Consider the following 27,349-nt stretch of genomic DNA (forward strand, 5'->3'; position numbering starts at 1 on the left):
TTGCTAAACCCATCCGTTTATTGTTTTCCTAAACCCAACCGTCCAGTTGTTGTCCCGCGTGTCATGGAAACATAAGCCCACCCACAACCTTTTCCTTAACTTAAGGGGCCATGTTCATTTTAAGGAATTCTTCCGTAGGCCCATCACGGAATTTTCGGCGATCCGTGTTCATTTCATGACATTTTTTGCGATTCCGTGAAACTGCCACAGATTTTGAGTTAAGGGGCCGTGTTCATTTCACGGAATTCTGTGAAATCAGGTTGCAAAAGGCGCATGCATTAACTCATTTCATACCTGTTAGTGTATTCAGAGTGTCTGGAATTCAACACTGTCTCTTACAAATTACATGTATATACTGGAAGGAAGCATGACACATCCTTATATTGTACAGATATCATAGGGACGAGGCTAAGCACGATGATTTGACGTACAGAGCAAAGGACTCTGACGCTGGAGATTGGAGTTCATGTGTTGTTCGGTTTAGGCCACTAACAACATCTCGTTGAGGCAAAAGTTCCAAATTTTGAAAAACACTCATTTTCTGACTGGGAGTTAGATGACAACACTATCATGTCCGTTAAATACAATGCCAGTTAGCTTAGCTTCGCATAAAGACGGAGGGAAACAGCTAGCGTGGCTCTGTTCAAAGGTGACGGCTACCAGCACCATGCAATTTATTTTTAGGAGAAAACGGAAATGGAAACGGCTCATTGCTTACTGTGATACTTGAATACAACAAGTCAAATTATCTGCTGTGAAATATATGCCTATTTTGCCACATTTTGCCTGGATCTCAGTGCTAACTTTGTTGAGTATAATGTTACCGTAACCGATAACAATGCTGTCCGGAGCAACAGAAAAGAAAACCCAAGATGCTATTTTCCTTTGAGTTTGGACATTTTTGAGATCAACCCAGAACACATATAGCCTTTTTTACACCAAAATTAGCGCATATACTGTATACTGTGTTTCTTAAATGCGTACATTTTTGTTCAGTGGGAAAGGGCCGTAGAGAGAGGAGGAGAAGAAGAAGAAGACAAGGAAAAGGAGAGAAGAGTGTAAGAAGAGATAAATACAGTAGAGTAGGGACAAGAGAGAGCAGGAGGTGAAGGCAGAAAATTAGAGGTGATGAGAGGCGAAGACTGAAGAGGCTGAGAGAGGCTGATGAAAAGATGAATGACAAAGGGAGAAGAGACATGGAAGAGGAGTGGAGAGGAAAAGAAAGAGCGGAGAGGAAAATAAACAGAGGCGTGTAGAAGATAGGTTTGAAAGGAAAGGAGACAGGGAGGGAGATACACACAGAAGCAGAGAGAGAAGAGGAAAGTGGAAGGTCAAAGTGAGAGGAAGATATGAGAAAAAAAAAGGATGGTCTTTTTTCCCCCCCTCCTCCTTACTAACATTTCTATTTCTTTACGAACAGACATTCGTATCAGAACAATCGACAAGCTGCCCGAGCAGGAAAGGGAGGATTTCACCTGTCATGAGAGAATATGGGAGGTGGCTGTCAAAGCGGATCAACACATTCAATTTGCCTCTCAGTGATTTCCTGTCATTACCACACAAAGCCCAGCTGTTAACCGGCTGTGGCATTAAGAATGAAATCGCACTCTCAATCATTATGTAATGGTATGTTTGAAGAGGCGTTGCGGAGCTCGTCTCGTGTGGCTTTGTCTCCACTTGAAGCCCACATGACAACTTGACTTCCTGCACTCAGTCTGGCACAATGCATCCTGTCAGGACAGTCTGGCCTGTTACAAGTGAATCATTCAGACTTCTTCTTCTGTCTCCTGAACGGGCTTCATTTTTTCAGACTCTTTCCATCCCTGCATCCTCTTCCACCTTCAATCCTTGTTGGCTCACAGCCATCTCTTCCTAGTGTCTACTCTGCACCTCTATTTGGATCTCCATGGGTTCTCATCATCATCATCAGGCAGATGTGTGACCAGTAAAGTGCAAGAATAAGGGGGGGAGGGGGGGTAAGGGCTAGTGATAGTTGAAAAGTTTTTAGGGGTTCTTTGTTGGGTGGAGAGCAATACTGTTAATATTGTTATTGACAAAAAAAGTCTCCTTAAGAAGTTTAGCTGACATGTGGAACAAGAACGGGACAGTTAGGTTTAGGAAAAGATCATGGGTGGGTTTTTTCCAATTTTTTCGTCACTATTTCCAACGTTTTTGTCGATTTCTTTCTGCGCTTTTTGACGTTTCTGTTGTTTTTTTTCCCCCCATGTTTTTGAATCTTTTTCCGACATTTTTGTCACTTTTTTCAACATTCTTTTATCGTTTTTTTTTTTTTTTTTTTTTTTTCAAATGCTATAAAATTGAAAACAAAAAAACACATTCAATGAAAGTAGTGAACTGATCATTTATTTTACTTGTGAAGAGCGTTGTAGGGAACCATCCAAGTTAAATTAGGTTGAAAGAAAACCCAAATTTCTGATTTAGAAGCTTTTTGAAAATGGGTCAAATTTGACCCGAGGCCAACAGGAGGATTAAAAGTCCTCAGGTTAAAACAAAATGAAAATGTCCTTATACTCGTGTCCTACTACTGCTGCCGTCCGTCCTCTCCTGGGTTTTCTCCCTCACCCTGTAGTGATTCTGTCGATGGCGGGCCACAGGTGTGAGAGGAGCACATTCTCACTCCCGTCGCGTCAAAAAGCGCATGCTTGGTCAGCTGCCTTTGGCTTTTGTTACTGACGCAAAAAGTTTTTGCTTGGCGTCACTTTTTGACGCTCTGGGTTGGGACGTACATTTAACTGACATGCGGCAGAAGAACGGGACAGTTAGGTTTCAGGAAAAGATGGTGGGTGGGGTTACAGAATGTACGTTTCAGTGACACGCGGGAGAACAACGGGACATGAATCCCAGTTTCCTGGGTGAAAGTCCTGTGTTGGTTGACCCATCCAATAACCCAACCAACCTCCTTACACAGATGTACGGTCTTTCATACTACTCGTTACCGCTGTCGCTCTTTATACTATGTCATCTATAACTGCTTTTAGTTTTAGTGCACCCGACTCCTTGAACAAATTAAAGCACTTTCTTAAAATCAACTCAATTGTGCCTATTGGACAATTTAGAAATCTTGTTTTAAACCTGCAAACTTCTACTTGTAACTGCTCAACATAATTTTCTTTTCTTTTGCATGCCTATTATCCTAATGTATTTATCAAAGAATTTTCAAATTCTGAATGTTTTCTTGTCTTTCTATATTCCTTATGATTGTGCTTTCTGCGTTGGTGTTCTGTATTTGTCTTTGTAATCTGAGCTGCTGCTCTGCCTGGTGCGTCCCATACAGACGCTAAAGGGTGACTCTGTTTCTTCTGTTTTGGTTCAGGTCCAATGTTTTCGACATGCAAAGACTGAACACATACAATAAAATACATTTTACGCTATGTGAAAAGTCTGCTCTGTTTTCAGTCTGAACGCCTCTTAAGAGTGAGCAGAGTTTGGTCAAGAAAAATAAGATAATTTAAGTACACAACTCAGCAAAATATATAACATAGCTCTAGTTGTTTTTAGACATTTTACTGCTGAAAGGTTACATATTATTCCTTCCCTCCAGAGCTCTTTAGTTTTTCATTTGGTAAAGATGAACATACTGATGAATGATGTCATATAACATTAAAAACGCTGGGTAATGAAATGCTAATTTATCAAACCTCTCCCAAACGTGTGGTGCTGCTGATGTGCACCGCTGCCTAGTGCAGCTTTTCTGCATCCTGCTGAGAAACGCTGCCTTGAAAACAACAACCACAGCGGATATTGGTGCACCAGACTCTAACACACTGAAGAACACCTTCCCTACTGCCGTACTGCTCAGGATAACTGAATAATGAACACCTGCAGCCTTCACCTGCTCCTCCTCCTCCTCCTCCCTATAGAATAGAGCTCCTTTCCTGGCAGTCCATTTTGTGCTCCTGACTTTTCTGGGTCATCTCTCCAACTCAGTGGCCCACCAGAGACCTTTCTCCTCTCGTTCTCCCCTCTTTCTCCTTCCCCCTTTCTCCTCTATAACTCATATCTTTGACATCGGCTCCGTGCATCTTTCTGCCTCATTTTGGTCCTATACATTATTGTAGCCACATTCGCAGAACTCCTGCGGGTAGGAATCTTTACACTACATCTTTTTCTTTAAAAAAACATTTGCGACTTTGAGTTACAAGATTTGCTTTGACTTGGAAACCTATTGTTTCTGTGTGTGTGTGTGTGTCTATGTGTTTGCTTCGTCTCCCCTTTTGTCCTCCATGCGACTTGACATGAATGAAGACGGAGGGATGGAGCGATGATACAATGAAGGAAAGGAGGGGGGATGCAAGAGGAAGGAAAGATAGAAGGCAAGGGAGTGAAAAAGAGACCTCATGAGCCATTTTATTTCTCAATTCTTACTTCTTCCCTCCCACTGCTGTTCTTTCCCCTCTATCGCTCTTCTCTCCTTCCTTTCCGTCGTTCCGTCTCCCCCTTCGTGCATGCTTATGATTGATGCTTTCTTCTCTTCATTTCTTTCTCTTCATATTCTACTTGGCACTTTCCATCCCTTCTTCATCCTCCTTTCTTTCTTTACTCTGTCCACCTCTGTGCCAACATCCATCAACTAACTCTGCTTACATTTTCCCTCCGTCCTCCCATCTCTCTCTCTCTCTCTCTGTCTCTCTCTCTCTAGCTCTCTCTCTCTCTCTCCTCCCTCATCCATCTTTCCTTCCTTTTGCTCTTTTTCCATCTGTCCTCTGATTCGTTGAAGGCTAATGTTGCAGATCCTCCCACAATGAGCGACATCTCGTTACCTTAGCTTTACCATGCACATTGAAAAATTACGCCAAAGGGATACTCAAGCGTTAAAATGTGACGTCAAGGGTCCCTGACTAGTACATTGTAAAATGGAACCAAATGGATACCGATAGCATTAAAAAGTGACACCAATGGGTCCTGACCAAGTGTTTTTAAAAATGACGCCAAAGGGGTAGCCAGACCGTTAAAAAGTAATTCCAAGGGTCCTGACCAAGCCCGTTGAAAAATGATGCCAAAGGGATACCACTAGCGTTAAAAAGTGACACCAAGGGTTCCTGACCAAGCATCAGTATTTGACGAATTGGGCATGAGAAAGTGCTTTGTTGCTGTCATAAATCACAAAAAGCCAGGACTCTTAGGAGGGAACGTTGGCTTCTGCTAAACCTTTAGGACACTCTCTAATTGCTGTATCATGCACACAGATATACTGTATACTCAGAAACAAACATAGCAAAAATGTAAAGCTATAGAGTATTATGTTACCTTTAACTTACATGTTATCCTAGTTCTAATCCGGGATGCTGTCCTAAATCAGCCATTTAAGAAAGTTAGGGGCCAAAAAAGAATCCTCCCTTTGGAAGATTTTAATTTTTTCTCTTCTTCTGAGAACATTTGGTTCCCACATGCAAAGAATTACAGCAGCACACACACTCACGCAAAGAAATATAGAGTCAATTAGTCTCCCTGAGCAGCAGCAGCAGCAGCAGCAGCAGCCTGTTCTTTTTCTATATTAGAGATTTTTTCTCCATCTGATTAATGGAAAGATCAGAATGAACAAGAAAAAGCCTGAGAGGAAATAAAACTCCTTAAAACACTTACACCATTACTTCTTTAAAATTGCTTTTGGCAATGTTGTATGTTTGCTTTCCCGGGCCATTTTCTTCAGTGCACAGTAGTTTTGCGTGTCATTATCAGTATAAAGGTCTAAAGTACGGTATCTATATCAAGAAAATGGACTTTAATATATATGTTTTTTGTTTGTTTATGTCCCCTAAAATGTCATATCTTAACGTTACTGACATATATTTGTGCAAAGTTTGTACAGAGGTGTTTTCACATTCCTCTACTGAAGGGTGAGATGTCCACTTCTCTAAAATCTGAGATTCAAACGTACCCGCAGCTGACCTTTATTTGGCACTTAACAGACTCGAAAGCCAATCGCTGTCTAAGATGCAAAAGCCAGAAAAGATACCTGAAACCCCCCCAGCGCACAGCACACCGTCGTCATAGCTGTCAGCCACTGCCAGTTACAAGCTAACAGGCTAACATGCAACATAAACAAATAAAAGATGCTAACTACACTTAAAGGGGAACTATGCACTTTTTTAGCTTAATTTACCTTAACTGAACAGCATCGGAGTCATTGGAATGGTTATATGACTTTTTTCGGGTTGAATGGTGGTTTTCTCACTTCCCCCTAGCGACTGTGAGTGGAAAAACCACCCTTGCAACTTTCGGGTATGTGATATCAGGTCTCGCGATGTAACGAATTGCTTCACAGCACTGCACACATACGCCCATTCAGGAACCGGCTAACAAGGTAGCGATGGAGTTTTTCACACTATCGTCATGGCTGAGCTGGCAAAAAAGAAGCAGAAAGCTAGGAAAGCATTGTCGGAGGAACAGAGAAAGAGGAAACGGCAGACTGACCGAGAGAGGAGTTAGACCAAGTAAACATCGGAGCTGCCAAATATCTATTCCGAAGCTGAAGGGGGAGCTCTATAGAGAAACCTGCGAGCAAAAAGCAAGAAAACAGCAAAGAAATGGCCAAAACTGCATAGTGCCCCTTTAACATTCTGATACGTCTGCTAGTAGCTGATTTCATTGGGATGCCGAAAACTATCACTGTAGATTGTGGAGCGCCCTGTCTGAACAGCCCAGTTGGTTTTAAGATGTATTTATTAGGACCATGCATATTAATCAACATTTCTGTAAATGCACCAGTGTTAGCCAGTTGGCTAATTTTCAACTGTAGTCCTAGTTATCTAGAATGCAGGTCTTTATTATTATTTACATAGAAAAAAAAGGGAAAAATGAAAAGGAAGCGGGCAGCGCTTCGGGCCACTTCCGCCTCAAGTCTGAACCTAGTCTGAAGTTTTTTCTTTTTATGTGGGAAAACCATGTTAAACTAAATATTAATCCTAGCAGATACTTTAAAATGTGTCTGAAGTGGGAATTCAAGTAGGCCAAGAGTCCACAAGCACGGGAGATTAACCATCATCAATCAGCTGTCTCATATGAAGGGGTCAAATACTGCATCATATGTGCCTCTGCTGTATGAAAGGAGCATAAGTAACATTTTCAATGCAGTACTTGTATTGGAGTAAAAGTAAACTCTAGTATCAGTGTTCTTACTTATAGTGTACTTGTACAGTGTACTTATTCCACCATTGACTATGTAAAGCAGAGATGGCAAACGCTTACTTTTAGAGTTGCCATTTTGCAACCATACAGGAAGAGATTCATCGTAGAAGTGGACAGCCATTGTCAAGAACACTTCTGGGAAATGTACAACGAGAACATCTGAGGGACAGTGAGTACCTCCTGGAATGCGTTACAATACTGTAAACATTATGACTTTTAGGGGGATTTCTCCTTTAAGACAAATGGATGTTGGATGTTGCTTTATGTCAGTCGATGAGTGGCTGAGTTAACATTTGATTTTTCATGTTTAACAGAATCAGCTCAGCTGTCAGTCTCTCACCAAGAGCAGTGAAATCTGACACCTGAGCTGCTAGATTACACATACATAAGGGTGTGTGTGTGTGTGTGTGTGTGTGTGTGTGTGTGTGTGTGTGTGTGTGTGTGTGTGTTTTGTCTGCTGATTATCTGAAGAGAGGAGAGAAAAGAGAGGAACAACACCAATCTGTAATTCAGGTCAGAGAGAGAGAGAGATGTGGGCAGAAGTATGGATTTATGTTTTATTCTTTTCTACCAATGCGACAGTAAATCCCCTTAGCTGCCTTTTCTTTTAAAGACTACTTACCTTTTAAGGTTGACATATATCTCTACAATGTAAATTCATTGCTACTCACTCAGTGAACACAACCAAAATGATTAATTTTATTTGAGCTAGTTGTAAGTGTGGTAGTTTCACTCTCTTCACTCTATCTAAAAGTAATATTCTAATAATTAAGAAGACAATTCCTGCATTTAAAACAAAGCCGAAACAATGGCGACTATAGAACGTAGGTCTTATATATACGTTATATATAAGTAGTTATATAATATACTGTAGTTTTACAGTCTACCTTCTACTTTATCGATATTTATGTGTTTAATTTGTTTGCATTTTGTCCAGGTGTTACACATTGGTGGTGGTAGAGAGGAGTCTCCCCCCTGAAGCTTTGAGTGTCTATGATAAAGCGTTATATATAAATGTAATGAATTATTATTATTATTATTATGAAAACAACCGAGTCTGAAGAACAGCTTCTTAATTCGGGAAATGAAACCATCCAAGGAGGATGTGAATGCTCCCTGAGACCCAGACATTAAATGCCTGTAAGTCTGTATTTTGTCCACTCCATTGATTTCACGGTATAGCTTGCATTGAGGTTTACTGTGTGCCTAAAAAAGTGGCAATTGAGTGTATAGATCACGATTACTCGCTATATTACTGCTTACATCTTATTTGTCAATGTGATGGAGTTACAAGTGAAAGGTTATGTTATCATGTTGCATCTGTCACTTAGCAATACTCATTTTTAAATCAAACCTGCCTTTTACTTTCACTCAGCTGATCGGATTGTAGAAGATTTAGTAAATTTTAGCTGAACAAATAAATTATAAGGAACTTATAAGGAAAAAACATGACCCAAACACCTTCCACACTGTAGACTTGCGCCATCAGGCAGAGAACTAGACCAGCCCGCCACAACCAGTGGGCCAATCATGTGATCTCTCTCCTCTCTGTGGGCCGGTCAGCCAAAGACCAAGGATGTGAATGGCCAGTGTTCACATAAAAGACACACAAGTGGGCCAATCATATGATCTCTCTTATCTCTGTGGGTCGATCAGAAAAAAGGAAAAAAAAAGCTTCCGACCGTGCAGCACATGCAGCCCGCACAAATATGCCGGCCCAGCAGGAAATCTCCGGCTACTCCCGATGGCCAATCCACGCATGCAACGCACTGTTTGGGCCAATTAAATATAACAAAGTTCTCCTAGTCCAGACAGAGGATGTAAAATCCACCTCATATCATTATGAACCACTGAACATTGTTTCGATAAGCCTTTCAACTCATTAATCTATTACTCAAAATGGACTTCCTGCATTGTCTCACCTGTACCTGGAGAATCATGCCCACACCATCACAGCCCATTTTGATTTTCTAACACCAAGATATAACATAACTATGGTGGGAATGTTAAATGTCCAGGTCTTCAAAATCAGCGGCTAAGAGTAAATTCAATTCCACGTATAAACAACAGTTCAGGCTGTAGTTCTGTGTTCTACTGTCTATTTTTATGACTTCCCTTGATGCTCTACTGCCGTGAGAACAGTCTTCCTTCCTGTCCTGTCAGTGAAATATATTTGAAGTAAACTGAACTGAAGTGAGAGAGTGAAACAAAGAGAGCGAGGGGATGGGAAAGAAAGGGAGAGTGAAAAAAAAGGGGAGGCAAAGCGATTAAAAGACAATTTAAGGTGGAAAGACAGAGTTAACCTGCAAACAGGATTTATAAACCGCAGGGTGAAAAGGGGGCTGAGAGAGTGAAGTCTTGACAGAGAAACATTGAGACAGAAAAAGGAGAGAATTAACCTGCAATCAGGCCTCTATTTATCTGCAGTCAGCCACAATCAGCAGCCATATTAGCGTTCAATTAGACTGAGAGCCACAAACCACGGCCTGCCGCTCTGCTCTGATTACCTCACACACTGCTTTCATGAGTGTGTGTGTGTGTGTGTGTGTGTGTGTGTGTGTGTGTGTGTGTGTGTGTGTGTGTGTGTGTGTGTGTGTGTGTGTGAACTAACAATCCTAAAAGTGTGTAAATTTGTGTCTCAGCATGGGAGGGCCTATATCTGTGAGAGCAAGAGTGCTCATACAGGTCTATGTTTGTGTTATACCGTATTTCCACTGTATGGTACGGCTAGACTCGACTCACTTTTTTGATACCTGGGCCCCATTTCAGACAGGGGGCGTGGCTGGCTTCTCCAGGCAGCAGACAAGGCACACCTGGCTGCTTCCACTCACCTCATCAACCTGCTCCATTGAATACCTCCAAAAAAGGGCGAGTAGAGTCAAGACGAGTCGTACCATGCTGTGGGAAAACAGCATGAGTAAGCGATGTATGAGTGCGTGTGTTGGTGTGTGAAGGAGGAACAGGGCGTCGGCAGTTTGAAATCTGTTCCAAAGTGTAAAAAGAAAAAGAAAAAAGGTGATGTTCCCAGCATGCCGCACTTCATCCGGCTGTTTCTTGGTTAGTGTCAGTAAAGATGAGCTGCCCTCTCAGAGCTTTGGGTGAATGGTTTGGTTACTCCAAGTCTCGGATTGGAAATTACTGTGTTGTGTTTTCAGCCGAGCAGACTATTTGGTCATGTTCCAGCTGTTCCAACAAGGTCCAACCTGTGTTTTTATACTGTTATGATGGAAATGTTGTTGATGCAACAGCAGCACTTAAGATCACTGTAAAGCAGAGCTCTTGGAGTCACTGCAGGGAGGGGCTCCAAATTAATGTTAATATTTGAAAGTTTTTTTCAAAAATGAAAACGTCTTAACATGAATCCAACATATTTTTTTAGCAAATATAAATCCTCATTGATGATAGGCTTACTGGCCTATGGGTAAGGTAGTCATTAAGATATAGTTAATCCTGAGGATTCACTGTGCCACACACGTTTTAACATTAAAACATGATTTATAAAATCATGCTGACAATAATTATTTTAATAGCTTAGTATTCTATGCGCTAAAAAGGTATGTATAAAGGCTTTAGGCCGCGCTACACTTTAATATTTTTAATATGCAACTTCATTTTATACAATACAATATATGTAGTTGGGGGTGACTGCTTCATCTCTCTTTCAGTTAAGGGGTCCTTGACTTAAAAAAACATTGACGAACCCTGCTGTAAAGAATAAACTTAATGATGATGATTTTCTGTATACCTCTCGTAGCCATGCTTGAGTTGCAGTGTGTGTGTGTCCTGTCGCCTCAAGTTCCTGTTGAATCCAGTGCAACCAGTATTTCCATGCTGGAATAATCCTTAATTTGTGATAGTAATTTGATTAAACACAATTTACAATATGTATTAATGATATTGCTCTTAAAGCTAGATTTTGACACCAAGTCCCTCTGCAAGACATTTCCACAAACCAGGCTGATAATGTAAAACATGCCTTAGTTGAGATTGTACTCTAGTGGCACCAAAACACTTAAAACAATTTATAAAATAATCACAATCAACTGACATGCAGTTATTATGCCTTTGAGGCCCCTTGGGTTCTAGGGCCCTGGGGAAGTTGCCTGCATTCCCCAGTTAGCAATCCTGCCTTGGTGGCCATGTATTAAATTGGTTTTTTTTAAGAAGGAACACTGTAACCTGATGAGCCAGATGGTTTGTTACACAGAACCATCTGAGAAGCCGTCAGCGGAAACAGTTTGGAATAAGAGCAGGCACTTTCAAAAAAATACCTGACAGGTGATTGGATGAACCATCTGTCTATCACATCCACCATTGCTGTTTTGACCGAACAGTCGCGGCCCGTGGTCACACACACCTAAACCACGCCCGTAGCTGCCAGTAGCTCCTCACCAGAGACTGATTGGTGCTGTAAGCTGGTAGTTCTCTTTACTTCACGGGATCTCGTGATATCGCGAGAATCCAGCTAGCGTGCAAGGTAAGGAACCCCGTGACCTACTTAACACTAGCTAACACGTACATCAATAGTTAAAACATGCAAACACACATTGTTATCAAAACCTGTGATATTTCAGGAGATCCTTTATCAACATACAGTATATGTAGTTGTATCCTTTGCTTCAATGTGTATGTGAAAGACAATCCAGTACTGCAGTTTTCCAGACAGGATTAGTATGACAGTAATGTAATGTAGCAATAATACCACTACAGAGCTAAATGAATCACATCATCTGATGCACCCGATTTGAGGAAATACTTGATCCTACCGACAATCTCATCATAGCTAACCAGATATAACCACACAGGTGTGCACAGGCTCTCTCTCTCTCACACACTCTCACTCACACACACACACACACACACACACACACACACACACACACACACCTGAACACAAGACACACAGGCGCCTGCACACAGTACACAACACACACTAATCTTTGCCTGATTTTGCTGGAATAAAAAGATGATCTGATTCTGAATGGAAATACAATAAAATATGTGCAATTTCTTTAATTTAAATTACATGCATGACAGATGCTATTGAAGGTTATATTTGAAAAGCAATTTGTAAAGACACACCACATTGTGGTCAAGACATTATGTCTGCTCAGGTCACTTTGTCTCAGGAGACATGTTGTTTCATATCTCATCCCTTTCTAAGCTGACTTCTACAGGCTGCTATACAAAATAACTGATGTGACTGCAAAAAGTAAGAGATGAACACTGTCATCAAATGAAGAGTTTTAAGGGCCGCTTGTTATTCAAAAAGCTTTCGAGTGACATTTCAGAGGATGAAATCACTGATAGTTTTGTGTGGCAGACACCACGCAACACCTACAGTATATATTGTACACACACACACACATACACATACACACACACACACACACACACACACACACACACACACACACACTGAAGGATTTCATTTGGTTAAATGCCAACATTATCAGCTAAGTGGACATCTGTCATTCAGACAAACATCAGTCATATCTTTATTGTAAATGTTACCAGGGCTGCAGCTAGCACATTTTTTTTTCAATATCATTTAATATGTATATTATCTTTTCAAATGATAGTTTAGTAATTTATTCTATGAAATGTCAGAACAGGGGGAAATGGCTGTCACAATTTCCAAGCGCCCAACATGATGTTTTGTCCAACCAACAGTCCACAAAACAAACATTCATTTTAAATGGCATATAACAGGGAAAAGCAGCAATTCATTACATTAGGAGTCATGTTTGCTTGATATATCACTTAGATGATTAAACGAATATCATATTGTTTTGTCTTCCAGACGATAGCTGTTTCAGCAATAAATGTCAGTATTATTTTTTACACATATTGTGCACAATGTGTATACTGTGGCTTAAGTCAAACCACTGGATCAACATTTAGCAATTTAACATATAACATGAACAAAAATGGGGATTTTGGATATAACATAAACATAAACGATATACATTTTTGCAGGACCATGCACATGTTGAAAGGATAGTGAGACTGTCCTCTGACAGATTAACATAACACACTGCCTGACGTGTGGATGGAAACATCAGTTTTCCAGTGACAAATAACACGTGTCCTATGTTTTATGCATGGCTCCATCAATCTCATTGTGGTTGTGTGTGTGTGTGTGTGTGTGTGTCACCACTCACCCCCATCATCCTCGTCGAAGGAGTTCATGCAGGGGAAGTAGATGGCGAGGGCCTCGAAGGACGCCGACAGGCTGATGCGGCTCTGCGATCTTTCCATGTAGAGGCCCGCAGTCGGCCCCGGGTCGGCCGGCTTGGCCAAGCGAGGCTGGGCATTCTTCACGCGGAGTACGGCTCGCGGCGTCTTGGATAGCTGTCAGCTGCCCCCCACGGCAGATCCACCTCACCCCGAAAAGAAGAGTCAGGCAAGAACCCCGAGTTGCTCGCACCGAAGGAAATCGGTGCAACAACGTACTTGCGGCAAGTGGCAGCAGAAGTCAAAGTCAAAGAAAGATGTCGATGTTTCTCTGTACGTCAAACCGAATGCAAACACATCCTTCTGAAGTGAGCTATCTCTCTGTTGGTTGCTCACTTTTGAGGAGGTTTAGTATTCTGGTCAATGATATCTTTGTGTTATGCTTTTTTTTCCAAATGAACATCTATCTGTGTATGTGCGTGGCCGAGTTGAATCTCTCTTTTCCTGTCATTCCTGCTCTACTTTTTTGGATTCTTGTTTTGCTTCTGTTCTCGGGCAGATGCTGGTGTACATCCTCCTGTTTATGCCTTGTTGTCCTCAGAAGTGCAGGTGATAGTCTGACGGACTTGTTGTTGTCTGGCTGCGAGTCCTACCTGATCTTCGCGCTGATAAAACCTGATCTTGCTCTTTTTGTTTGATGGCAAAACTCCCTGACCTCTGCTCTCTGCATGTCAACCTCACATCTTCCGCCTGTTTGTGCATTCACAGCTACGATGCCTGGTCTTCTTCAGATCCCGGCGAAGGATAGAAAGATGGGAGGAGACGCTGGTGGTCGAGGTGATGTTGACGCCCAGCGTGAAACGTGTTGCTCTCCGGCTGAATCAAAGCTTTTTTGGTTCCGTCGCTCAGCGTTGCCTTTTCCTCGTGCTTTGACAGAGCAAAAGCATTTCTTTCACACAGATAAAACTGACTTTCAAAAGCTAGGAGACGTCAGCTGCAGGAGCTGTTGCAAATCTGCTCCATTTCCAAAGCGTGGATCAGCCAGGAGAGCATCAGTTGCAGCAACAATTGCAACTGGGGGCAATCTGTTGCTTCTGCTTTGATTTGAACCGCATTCCAAATTGATGCTCTGCCCTAAATGTTCCTAATGTCGTGTTGCTGTCAGCGAGGTTCGCTGTCCTCTTCTTCTCTGACTGTCAGTCCTGTGTCGCTCCCGTTGCCGTGCCGATGCTCCACTGACTGTCTGCCTCTGAGACGGGAAAGGACAGAGAGAGAGAGAGAGAGTGAGAGCGAGATATGATAAAGGAGAGCAACAGAGAGAGAGAGAGAGAGGCTGTACTGTTTAACAGCTTGTGTCTGACTGGATTCATTCACTGGTGAGCTGCATGGAGAGCGGGGGGAAAGGGAGGGGAAAGGAGAGAGAGAGGGAGAGAGCGGAGGGGGAAACAGAGGGGATGGAGAGCAGACTGTTGCTGGCAGCCCAACCAATCAAAATGTGCATGAGGGAATATGGGCGTGGCTTGGGGACAGTGGAGGCAAAGCAGGGCAGGACAGGTTTACAAAGTCTCTCTCTCTCTCTCTCTCTCTCTCTCTCTCTCTCTCTCTCTCTCTCTCTCTCTCATTGTGTCTCTTGATATCGGCGGTCACCAACCTTTTCCACGCAAAAATCATCAGAAACACATGAATCAAAGCCCCTCTATATTTTTCTTTAAAACAGAACATTTAACCACAGCTTTGACTCTGGTTACATTTTGTCACGGTGAAACTAAAACACAATACAAAAATGAAAGAAGAAGCACTACTGAAACATCCATTCACTCCACACCTCTACAGACCTCCTTAACTCTGTCACAGCAGGCAAAAAGACTGTCTTTACCAGCTCTACAAGCTAACAGTGGAACCAGAAATCTCATAGTAAATCTTGGGGCACTGGATTAATCATTAAAGATTCAGTCCATAAGTTCACAAACAGCAGGAGATCTGTGTGACAGTTGCCTGTGGATGTTACACTTCACAAGGGAAATGGGATAACTGTGGAGATTTAGGATTAAGTGTTGTCTTACCTTTTAATGGAACAGTTCACCCTAAAATCAAAATTTCTTATGTTTCCTCTTACCTGTAGTGCTATTTGTCAAACTAGATTGTTTAGGTGTGAGTTGCCCAGTGTTGGAGATTTTGGCCGTTGAGATGTCAGCCTTCTCTCTAATGTAATGGAACTTGATGGATCTCGGCTTGTGGTGCTCAAAGCGCCTAAAAAAATACATTTGAAAAACCCAACAGAAATGTCTCTTTCCGGAAACCATGAACCGGTTACTCAAGATATTCCACAGACCTGGTTGTGAGCAGTTTCATGAAGGAACTATTTTCTTTCCTTATCACCATCAGGAATGTCTGTACAGATGTTTGTACCAATCCAGTAGATGTTGAGATATTTCAGTCACAGGGTTTGACCGACTGATATTGCCAACAATGGTTTGAAACACATTGTTTACGCAGTTTGGTTACATTGAGGCACAGAACTACTTGGTTAGGTCTAGGCAACAAAACTCCTTAGTTAAGTTTAGAAAAAGATTCTGGTTTGGGTAAAAATCTGCACGTTTGCTATGCTACTTCACTTCTGGTTACGTACATGACGCAGTTCTGGTTGTTCTGTAAAGAAAAGAAAAAAAACTTCCCGTTTACTTTCATTTTCAAACAGGACACAAACCACGGTCTCCTGGGTGAATGCCCTGTGTTTGTCTGACCCATCCACCACCCCTACCTCCTGACACGGAATTTGGCATTCTTAAACTTCCTGCTTTGCTCCCGTCATAATTACTACAGCCACTACAGACGTTTGTGCTGCCTATAGCAATAAAACATACTGTAAATATGGGTCATAATTGCTGCTCATACAAGCCACTTATTAAGTCTTTTTTTCGGGGAACAACAGTCTCGACCTTGCCATCCACAGAGCCATGACGCTACCGTGGCCAAAAATGGTCGAAGTGTGGTGGTGGTGGCGCAGTGGACATGACACATGCCTTTGGTGTGGAAGATCTGGGTTCAAGTCCCACTGCAATACATCAACCAATGTGTCCCTGAGCAAGACACTTAACCCCTAGTTGCTCCAGAGGTGTGCATCCTCTGACATATGTAGCAACTGTAAGTTGTTCAAGCGTCAGCTAAATGATGTAAAGTGTATCAGGATTTACTTTGCACTGAAACTAGCAAAACCAAAGCCAGTGTTTGCATGATGACAAGTTCAAGTTACTTCAGAAACAATTTATTGATTCTACAATATTTTGCTTTAAATGAAAAGGAGAATCTGTCTGGCCGAGAGCTCAAGTGTATATTAGTGCAATGCTTCGACCTTAGTTCCTAGTGTGTTTCCCCTGTCCCCTGTGTGCCTGTCTGTATTGCCCTGTCTGTGCATGTAGGTCAGGGGGCGTGGTCACCCAATCGGCAGTGGCTCTGCCACTCATCCAGCGCAGCTGCTGCCAATCATCTACTCACCTCAACAGTACGAAAGCCCAGGTTGAACCCACCATCTTCACCAGATCATTCTGTCTACCTGTGCGCTGGCCAGAACATTCCAGTCTAAGTCAAGTTTCCACTCTGTTTGCTGTTAGTTTCCATGTTTGATTGTCTGTCTGCTCTTCTGCTCAGACCCTACTCCTCTTTGCCTCAGAACTTCTGCACTATACACCTCACGACAGTGGCCTGCACTACTAGTGTTTGCTCTGATGCCTGCTCTCCTCTGTTCTGTCCCTACTACCACCACCCCACCCCACCCGCCCCCACCACCACCAAATTATTGTTATATACGTTTTTTCAAAAATAAAAATGTCTTAACAAGAATCCAACATATTATTAGCAAATATTTGTAAAAACTCCCATTGATGATAGGCTTAATGGCCTATACTGTAGGTAAGGTAGTGACTAAGGCAGCCATCCACAGATAGTTAATCCTGAGGCTTCACTGTGCCACATCTTTACATTTACTTTATAAATACTATTTAAGTAGGTTGTACATTTGTTTTCGCCACTTGTATATACGTTTGTACAATCTTTCCTTTGTATTTTTATATCTTTATTTTTGAATAGTTGTTCTTGTATTCTATCCTATTTATTATTTCTTGTCTATTCCGTATGTGTGCAGTGTGTCTTATATTTTGCTGCTGTACCACTGAAATTTCCCAATTTGGGATCAATTAAGTCAATCTAATCTAATGTTTAACATTAAAACATGATTTATAAATTCATGGCAACAATTATTATTTTAATAGGTTAGTATTCTGTGCAAAAAAGGTACGTACAGAGGCTTTAGGCTTTATTGTAGGCCCAGTTTAATATGCAACTTAATTGTAGGCAATATATGAAGTAGGGGGGTCCCTGATCCATCTCTCTTTCAGTTAAAGGGTCCTTGGCTTGGAGACCCTTGCCTTAAAACTCATCACTGCCTGCCTGCTCTTTGGATCAGTATCAGCCTTGAAGCCATCCAGCTTCAGCCCTGCTACTCTCTGCTCCACATTCAACCATGAGAACTGACTTTTTGCATTAAAGACACCTTAAAACCTGCCTCTCTGAAGCTCGTGTTTACTCTGTGTTTTGGGTCAGAAAGCTGCTCAGAAAATTGCAACCTATATATATATATATAAATAAGCCTCTGCTTGCTAAACTTTACAACAATAATCCTGCTTTGTCAGTCGGTTTTGTATTTATTTTTTGCTATGACGCACAATACATTGTCGCAGAAGTGTCCTGCGTCAACATGTACCACTGTCGTCTCCCTCCACTATCAACGTCCGTTCACTTTTTGTCCGTTCAGCAAATACAAGCCAGAGAAACCGAGTTTGTCAAAGTCAGAAATATCAGCATGCAAACTAATCCTGTAATTGGTGATAAACAACCTTATCAACCCTGTGCACACACATATCATAATCTCTTTTGCTCCGGGACGGTAAAACATTTTACCCACTGGCCTGTTTTATATTAGGGCTGAATGATTTGGGGAAAAAATCTAATTGCGATTTTTCTGCCAGATATTGCGATTACGATTCCATATGTGATTTAAAAAAAAGTTAAGCTAAAGTTCAATATTCACTGTGTAACAGATAAAACGTGTCATGGAGCATCGTAACATGAGACACCATCAAAACTGCACTGTATTCTTATGCAGGGATGAGAACATGGATATGAATTGCCAGCAATAAGTGTTTTCCTTTTAACAAGCATGGAACATTGAACAGTCAAACAGAACATTTATCACAAAAGCTATAGTTATAATCATAAAAAAACAATTCCATTAAAAAATATCAGTACTTTCCTGTAAACTGAAATGTCTGAAAGGCCTCAGTTCAATTACAGCATCTACATATTGCGCCTTCTACAATCATGTTAAAGGAATAACAAATAAATGATGAATCCACTAAAAAATATGACATTTCTGTAAACACTCTGTGATGTAACATTGTTTCAGCATTTGTGTTATGAAAAAACAGTAGTCCTGAATATAATAATAAAAACAGGAATTAAAAAAAGTTAAACCCAAATGTTATGCCAAATATTCAACTAACTACTCACCTTCGATTAATCGCGGTCTTCACGATTAGATAATCGCATTCTTTCAAATTGTGATTTAATCGTTCAGCCCTATTTTATATAGTGGTTTTCTTATTTGAGGTCCTTGTTCATGTTTGGGTGTCAGACGAGGGATGTAAAGGAGACTGAGTACCCAGGGCCCTCATATGAGGAGGGCCCAAAAAGATGCTAGAATGAATAGCTGTGGATGTGAGGAGGGGCCCCATACAGAATGCCTTTCTACAGGACCCAGTATTTTTTGCTACGCCCCTGCATGGTTGTGTAACTTTCAGTCAGCAACCTGCCGATGTTTCATAAAAGGCTCTTTACACTGCGATGCTCCTGTCCTTGTGTGCTCTGCTGAGTGAACTGTGGCCAGTGAAGTGCACTGGTATCCTGTTGACAGCGCCGGGCCGCTCGCTGTGAGCATGCTGTCCAAGCATGCCTTATCACAGGAGCATTGACCTTTCACCACAAGTATCTGCCTCAGTCAGTCTCTCTCTCTCTCTCTCTCTCTCTCTCTCTCTCTCTCGTGTCACCGCCTGTCTCTCTGCCTCCTGCCTTTTCCTTCCATCTGCTCCTCTGTCAGAATATCTGTCTTCTGTTTTGCATTTCATCAGAAGTCTTTCTTTACTTACTTTACTTAATTGTCTACCTGGCAGTCCTTCTACACTCTGCGAGTTTGATTTGTTGATTTATTTTTTCTTCAGTTCCCCACAGTCTTGGTTATTTATCTGCCTAAAATGTTTCTTAACCTTCTCTATATAGTCTACTTGTCTTTCTGTCTCTGTATATCTTAAAGGAAATTACATTTCGTGGGTTATTTTTCTGCTGCAGCATATACGTGTATCTGTTCTGTAAATCACTTCTCCTTTGACAAAAATTCATATACCAAAATGGAGAAATTTACATTTATGTAAATTTTGATTTCATGATGGTCCACACTGGAAATAATGTTGCATTGTGCTTTTTATGAGCTAATCTCTGGGTTTGACTAAACATCCAAGAATGTTTTTATATCAGTTTTTTAGTTACCCAAAATAAAAATCAATCAATCAATCAATCAATCAATCAATCAATCAATCAATAGTGTGCCCTAGCCTGGCATCACAAGACTAATTCGCAAATGCGTGTCAGTCTGGAATCTGAGTTCATTCGTTCGTAGTCTCGCATTGCCAGACCTTCCTCCACAGCCCTGCGGAGGAGGGTCTGGCTAGTCCACACAGCATATCAGATGGGAGCAAAACATGCTCTGGTTTATTGGCATTTCTTTAAACCAATCACAATCGTCTTGGGCGGTGCTAAGCACGGTGCCTCTGGAAAGTAGCCTCAGGAAGGAACTTGTTTTGGTGGAACATGTGTACGTTCAAAAGTTGTTTTAGTCGTGCAACAGAAAACTCAGATTGGACAGATAGTCTAGCTAGCTATCTGGATTTACCCTGCAGAGATCTGAGGAGCAGTTAACCATAGTCATCATAAATCCACCGGAGTTTAAATTCCCAACACAAAGAAAGCGGAAGGTAACGGACATCCGAAAACGGCGGAATTTCCGTCAGAACGAGAGCAATCCCGGAAGTGGAACGTCGTGGATATAGACTAATTTCTTCGTTATCAATGGCATGGACTAAAATGTCTCTGGCAACAATTGACTAGACCTACAACCAATCGGAGCAACGAAATGTGTGACGTAGCGCTGAGCAACACATGCAAGTTGGGGCACTGCTTGGTCCGTTTTAAAGCAGGAAAATAAATGGCTGCCTGGTCACAAACTTTCTCAAATTACAGCTAAACAGTAATTTAAACTGTAATGTACGTAGCTGCCAAAGCTGATTTGTCTGGTCAGACTAGGTGCCCCAGACCTTTGCATTAATTCACTGAATACTGAATCTGTATAGATGAATAACTTGTTTCCATTAAAATCCAATTGCTTCATATTTGCATAAGGGGGTAACGTCAGTGTTCTATCATAGGCAGGCAGACGGTCACACTGACTTACAGCCAGACAGCAGCAGCCTGCTATACAACACAAGAACCACCGACTCTTAAGCCTCCTTGTTATCCGACGGTTGGTATCCTATCATCTACTGGCTTGACATCTTTGAGCAGCCACGAGCGGAGAACAAAGCGACACCAAGCAGGGTTCAGTTTGTGTTCTAAAAGTCTAATGAGGCTACATTTACATTGCTACGTTTTGTTTTTAAGCAGAGTTTTGAGCCAAAAGCGAACTCCATGCACACAAGTGTTTTCAGGTCCAGTAGAAGAACTAATCTGCGTTAAAACTAACACGCCCAAACCGCATATCTCAACATTCTCGTATACTGGGCATGCTCGTGCCGGTGTAAACTGGAGGCAGTATGTATACTCCGCCCGTTGCTGGTAGTTGCCATGGTAATGTTAGTAGCTTAGTCTCAGAGAATGAGACATCATGACCCAATCGGGCGCTCAATGTTTTTTTTGCCTCCAACGGCGCCTTCCAGGCAGCTAACCCTAAACATAACCATTGCCGCGCTGCCTGGGAGAAGACGTTGGGGGCAAAGAAAACACCAAAGACCCAATCAGGCAGCAAAAGGTTGGTGTCAGTGTTCGGTGTTGCCAAAGGTCTCCGTTTGCGGCTGTTGAGACTGAAACACAACCCCGGAGATTCCAAACCAAAACGGGTCAGAAGGGTTTTCAAATGTCTCCGGTTTAGGGGCTTGGAAACGCCAGAGCAGTGTGAATGTGAGGTGTAAACGTGGCAAAAGCTATTTATTTTTAAAACAAAACGTAGCAATGAAAATGTAGCCTGAGACACAAGAATATATACATTTTCTAACAATTGTTCAATTCACTTCAATGGCGTGAGAGTAGATAGATAAGAAAGAGGCTCCATAGGAAAGGAGTATTAGTTCAAGGTAGTTTTACACAGATAAATCTTCAGGAAAGGAAACCAACATGATACCATGTGTTGGGCGTGATACCATACAGTGTTGGGCAAGTTACTTTTAAAAGTAATTACTTACTAGTTACTTCTTCCAAAAAGTAACTAAATTAGTTACAAATTATAAAAGTAACTAGTTACTTCAGAAAGTAACTATTGCGTTACTTTCAAGTAAATTTTTAAATGCTCAAATGTGACCCCACCTCCACCCCTCTTAAAAGGAACTTAAAATGCATGTGCATGTTCATTTATTTATAATAAATCTGAATATAATGAAATGGACACTTAATACAATACATTAATAGAAACAATGTACACAAATCTAAACTATTTTAATGTTTGTCACAGTCTGTCACGGGATACAGGACCCAAATGCAGTAATATGGAATTTAATGGCAAAACTTACAAAAGGTGTCCAGAGGTTGGCAGGCAAATACAAAAAACAGGTACAAGCAGAATCCCAAAAACAGGAACAGGAAAAAAAAAAAAAAAAAAAAAACAGAACAGTGCAACCAGGGCAGAGATTGACTGGGGTGCCCACAGGACACGAGGGGCAGGAGTGGGCCTGACCGCCGACAGGACACGAGGGGCAGGAGTCGGCCTGACCACCACAGGCAAAGTCTCATGAGGGCAGAACAAAGGCAAAGTCACTAGGGAGGTCTCTGGGACGCTGGAGACCGGCAAGGCCTCAGGGACAGTCTCTGGGGCGCCGGTGACTGGCGAAGTCACTGGCTTACCCGTAGACGAACCCTCTGGGAGAGCGGTCGACGTAGATTCTGGGAGGTCTGTCGACGTAGACTCTGGGAGAGTGGTCATCGAAGACTCTGGACGACTGGAAGACTCTAGCAGAGCGGTCATCGGAGACTCTGGACGGCTGCACGTCAGCGGAGATTCTGGGAGGCTGCACGTCAGCGGAGATTCTGGGAGGCTGCACGTCAGCGGAGATTCTGGGAGGCTGCACGTCAGCGGAGATTCTGGCACGTCAGCGGAGGTTCAGAGTGGCTGCTAGCAGGTTGAGGTTCTGGAGGGCTGCTAACCAGCCGGGGATCAAGGGAGCTGCTAGCCAGCCAGGGATCTGTGAGGCTGCTAGCCAGCCGGGAATCAGGGATGCTGCGAACCAGCTGAGGATCTAAGAGGCTGCTAGCCAGCCGGGGTTCAGAGAAGCTGCTAGCCAGCCGAAGCTCAGAGCGGCTGCTAGCCAGCCGGGATTCTGGGAAGCTGCTAGCCAGCCGGGAATCTGGGATCAAGGACAACCTGGGGACACGAGGGAACTCGGAAACGTTAGGAAACTCGGGAACTCTAGGAAGCTCGGGGAAGCTGGGCAGTGCTGGGACATTGGGCAGCTTGGGGACACTAGGAAGCCTGGGGACACTAGGAAGCTCAGGAACACTAGGAAGCTTGGGGAAGCTAGGAAGCTCGGGGAAGCTAGGCAGTGCTGGGACACTGGGCAGCTTGGGGACACTAGGAAGGCTGCTAGCAAGCCTGGGATCTGGGAGAGTACTAACTAGCCTGGACTCAGGGAGGTTGCTAACTAGCCTGGGCTCAGGAAGGCTGCTAGCTAGCTTGAATTCAGGAGGGCTGCTAGCTAGCTGGGGCTCAAGAAGGCTGCTAGCTAGCCTGGATTCAGAAGAGCTGCTAACTAGCTTGGGCTCAGGAAGGCTACTAGCTAGCCGGGGCTCAGAGAGGCTGCTAGCTAGCCTGGATTCAGGGGAGATGCTAGCTGGCGGGGAATCAAGAACGTTGCTAGCTAGCCTGGATTTAGGGCGGTTGCTAGCTAGCTGGGGCTCAGGGAGGTTGCTAGCTAGCCCGGATTCAGGGAGGTTGCTAGCTAGCTGGGGCTCTGAGAGGCTGCTAGCTAGCCTTGTTTCGGGGTTGCTAGCTAGCCTGAATTTAGGGAGGTTGCTAGCTAGCCCAGGGTCAGGAGAGCTGCACGCCAGCTCAAGGTCAGGAGAGCTGCACGCCAGCCCGGAGTCAGGAGAGCTGCACGCCAGCCCAGAGTCAGGAGAGCTGCACGCCAGCCCGGAGTCAGGAGAGCTGCACGCCAGCCCGGAGTCAGGAGAGCTGCACGCCAGCCCGGAGTCAGGAGAGCTGCACGTAAACCCAGGGTCAGGAGAGCTGCACGTAAACCCAGGGTCAGGAGAGCTGCACGCCAGCCCGGGAACAGAAGGGTTGCACGTCAGCTCGTGAACAGAAGGGTTGCACGTCAGGTCAGGCTCAGATACACCGGTCAGCTCAGGCTCAGGTACACAGGTTAGCTCAGGCTCAGAAACACAGGTCAGCTTAAGCTCAGATACACTGGTCAGCTCAGGCTCAGAAACACAGGTCAGCTCAAGCTCAGATACACAGGTCTGCTGAGGCTCAGGACAAAAAACAGGCATGGAGACGGGGAAGCGAAACTCCTGTGCTGTGGCCTGCCAACGCACCTCCATAAGGTGCCTAGCGAAGGCGGGGTCCTCCTCATGCTGGGAGCGGAAAAACTCAATCAAAATTTCTCCATCAGAGTCCAACGGATGAAAAACTGGCAAAAACTCCATAGCTGCTGGGTCCATATCTGGTCGGATTATTCTGTCACAGTCTGTCACGGGATACAGGAAATGCAGGACCCAAATGCAGTAATACGGAATAAGGAATTTAATGGCAAAACTTATAAAAGGTGTCCAGAGGTTGGCAGGCAAATACAAAAAACAGGTACAAGCAGAATCCCAAAAACAGGAACAGGAAAAAACACAGAACAGTGGCAAACAATCTACTGACAAGGATTAACAAGGACAGAACACACAGAAACAGATTACACGGCAGACAGAATGAAATGATCCAACAAGAGACAAAGACAGAACAGGAACTAAATACACCAAGTAACGAGGACTAACACTGGACAGGTGACACAACAGGTGAAACAAATCAGGGTGGGGCAGAACAATCAAAAAAGGCGGGAAACGAACAAAGACAGGAAGAAAGCTAGACAAGACAAGGGAGACAAGACAGACTACAAAATAAAACAGGAAACAGAACAGAACAGAAAAACAAGACTACCAAAATAAGACCAAACAAACACCAGAACCCTGACAATGTTGCTGTGGGACAAAGTGAGACTAGCCTCCAATCAAATGCCATGTATGTAGATATTATGTTTATATAGTGGATCGATACAAATAACACAATATCTCAACAGGCCAAAACTGGGCAAAATTAAATTATGCTTGTTAAGCACTATACCAAAAATAAATAACAAATATATACACGTTTGTCTGTCTCTCATTGAGGGACTCGCTTGTGTTGTTCGTTGTGTGTCCGACTCTGCAGCTTTCGAACACCCGCCCAACTCTACCTCTGATTGGCTTACCATGAAATTTTACTCAACCTCAGCCAATCGTCAGCATTTATGCGCTTGTCTCGTGCACTGCCCACTAACCAAGGAAGAACAGTAAAACAAGTCTTTGCCTCTCGGCTCAGAGATCTAGTTGGTCTGATGAAAAAAACAGCTTCAATTATAGTAACGCGCCAAATTTTTTGGCAGTAATGGTAACGGCGTTATTAAGGTGGAAAGAGTAATCAATTAGATTACTCGTTACTGAAAAAAGTAACGCCGTTAGTAACGTCGTTATTTAGAGACTTTGTTCAGAGTTTTTACAGAATGAAATGTAACTGATTCACAGCACAACACAAACAACATGTCTTGTTGTCGAATGATCAAACATTCACCAGGGAAAAGTGCACTACTAGTGTCTAACGTTTGCTGGCTGCTCAGCTGCAGCACATTAAACAGCATGTAAACTCACATGCAGATGTCACTTTGGTCCGTTTAGATGCTGCGGTGGTCTTTCTGTACTTCTATTCTGATAACACGCTGTCTGCACATGGCTTGGAAGCTAACAGTGTGAGTTTGTTTCCTGGTCTCTCCTTCTCCTGCCAGAGCTCAGTCTGCCGGCTGAGAGCTGAATGAACAGTTCTGATATTTCCCCAAATACCTTTTTCCTTTCTTCCTTTTAATGATAAATCATTTATTAACAATACATATATTTTGGGGAAAATAATGCCATCTCTGTGTCGCAATTTACTGCATTTATTAATTTATTTTAAAGCTACAGTGCGCAACTTATTTTATAATAATGATGATGAGTTGATACAAAGGTAATTAAGACTATCAGCTCCGCATAACTCTCTCTGTCATTCTCAGTATGGCTGTGTTCACTAAATGGCGTAGTCCGGCGACATTCACACGCAGCTGCTCGAGTGATGTGTTTTACGTCACTGCTGAGAAAGAACAACAGCAGTTGCTCAGCTTAGGAGACAAAGAGGACATTACAAGATAATTACCTCTTCTGAAGAGTCCATCATGTTTTTTCAAGGGTGGGGGTGGTGACCACTGAAGGCTTGCATCATGTGGATGAGTAGACAGTGTTGTTGTCATTACTAATTCCTCATGGGGTCGACAGAAACTACGCACTATAGCTTTAAAATGTACAACATTGATCGTGATCCACCCACCACTATCTCACTAAATCCTGTGGGAAAGACAGGACATTTATCAGATTTCGTGCAGCTCCCTCTGGAGCAACAAAAGGGTTAATGAAACCTTTTCACATATGCAGAGCTGCTCCCCAAAACCTGGAAACAGACTTTGATGTGCAAAATGAAAAGGAGTTCTCCTTTAGAAGACCATATCTTAAACTTGTATGATTGCACTTTTAAAAGTAGTTGCTTCACCTGTCTGTCTAGCTACCTGTTTTGGCACAACAATGGTCAGGTTTTTTTTTCTTTATTTCTGCTCCTTTAGAGAGCTATAATTTAATGTGCAGTAAGTGATGTTAATCCAATACACTTGTTATGAAATTAAGTGAATATCTCCTAACAGTCACCTAGTTCTCTGTTTTCTGTGTGTGCTGAAAAAAATAATAATCCAATGTTAATACACACCCCTGGCTGTGTAAATGCAAAACAAACATAATGGAGCGCACAAGCCAAACAACACTATTCCAGCCAATCAGCAACAGGGCTCGTGCAAGCAAGTGATGGTGGGGGGGGAGGTGGGAGGCAGCATCTAAATGTGCAACCCGTTCTCACTCCCAACTCGCAAAATATCTATGCTTGGTCAGTGGCCCTCAGCATCAGATACCGACGCAAAAATCACCCTTCAGCATCATTATGTTGGTTTGGTAGTTGAGTTTGAATATCAACAATCTTTGTGCAGCGTCGCTTACTGTACCCTTTAAAGAGCACAAGCAAAGTTGCTATAGCCACTTAGTCTATATCGATGACGTTTCATTTCCGGGATTGTTCAGGTGCTTCACCTTTCGCTTTCTTTGTGTTGGAATTTTAAAATCAGGTCAAAAAGCTAGCTAGACTATCTGTCCAATCAGAGTTTTCTGTTGCACGACAAAAATAACCTTTGAACGTACACACGTTCCACCAAAACAAGTTCCTTCCCGAGGCTATTTTGCAGAGGCACTGCTGCTGCGTCCTGCGCTTAACACCGCCCAAGACGATTGTGATTGGTTTAAAGAAATGCCAACAAACCAGAGCATGTTTTTCTCCCATCCCGGA

At 42.8% G+C, this 27,349-nt stretch overlaps 1 protein-coding gene and 1 long non-coding RNA gene across 2 annotated transcripts in view; both read right to left on the bottom strand.

Annotated features, from left to right (window-relative positions):
* Positions 1-14,675, bottom strand: part of rims4 (regulating synaptic membrane exocytosis 4) — a 69,024-nt gene extending 54,349 nt beyond the window's left edge. The window contains exon 1 of the mRNA XM_031296751.2: positions 13,314-14,675. Coding sequence (XP_031152611.1) covers positions 13,314-13,410 — 97 coding nt within the window. The 5' untranslated portion in view covers positions 13,411-14,675. The remainder of the gene's footprint in view (positions 1-13,313) is intronic.
* A 6,490-nt stretch (positions 14,676-21,165) lies between these two features.
* Positions 21,166-27,349, bottom strand: part of LOC116047777 — a 10,023-nt gene continuing 3,839 nt past the window's right edge. The window contains exon 3 of the long non-coding RNA XR_004104472.1: positions 21,166-21,329. This is a non-coding gene — a long non-coding RNA (uncharacterized LOC116047777). The remainder of the gene's footprint in view (positions 21,330-27,349) is intronic.

This window comes from Sander lucioperca, chromosome 16, assembly GCF_008315115.2.
Source record: "Sander lucioperca isolate FBNREF2018 chromosome 16, SLUC_FBN_1.2, whole genome shotgun sequence".
Classification (NCBI taxonomy): Eukaryota; Metazoa; Chordata; class Actinopteri; order Perciformes; family Percidae; genus Sander; species Sander lucioperca.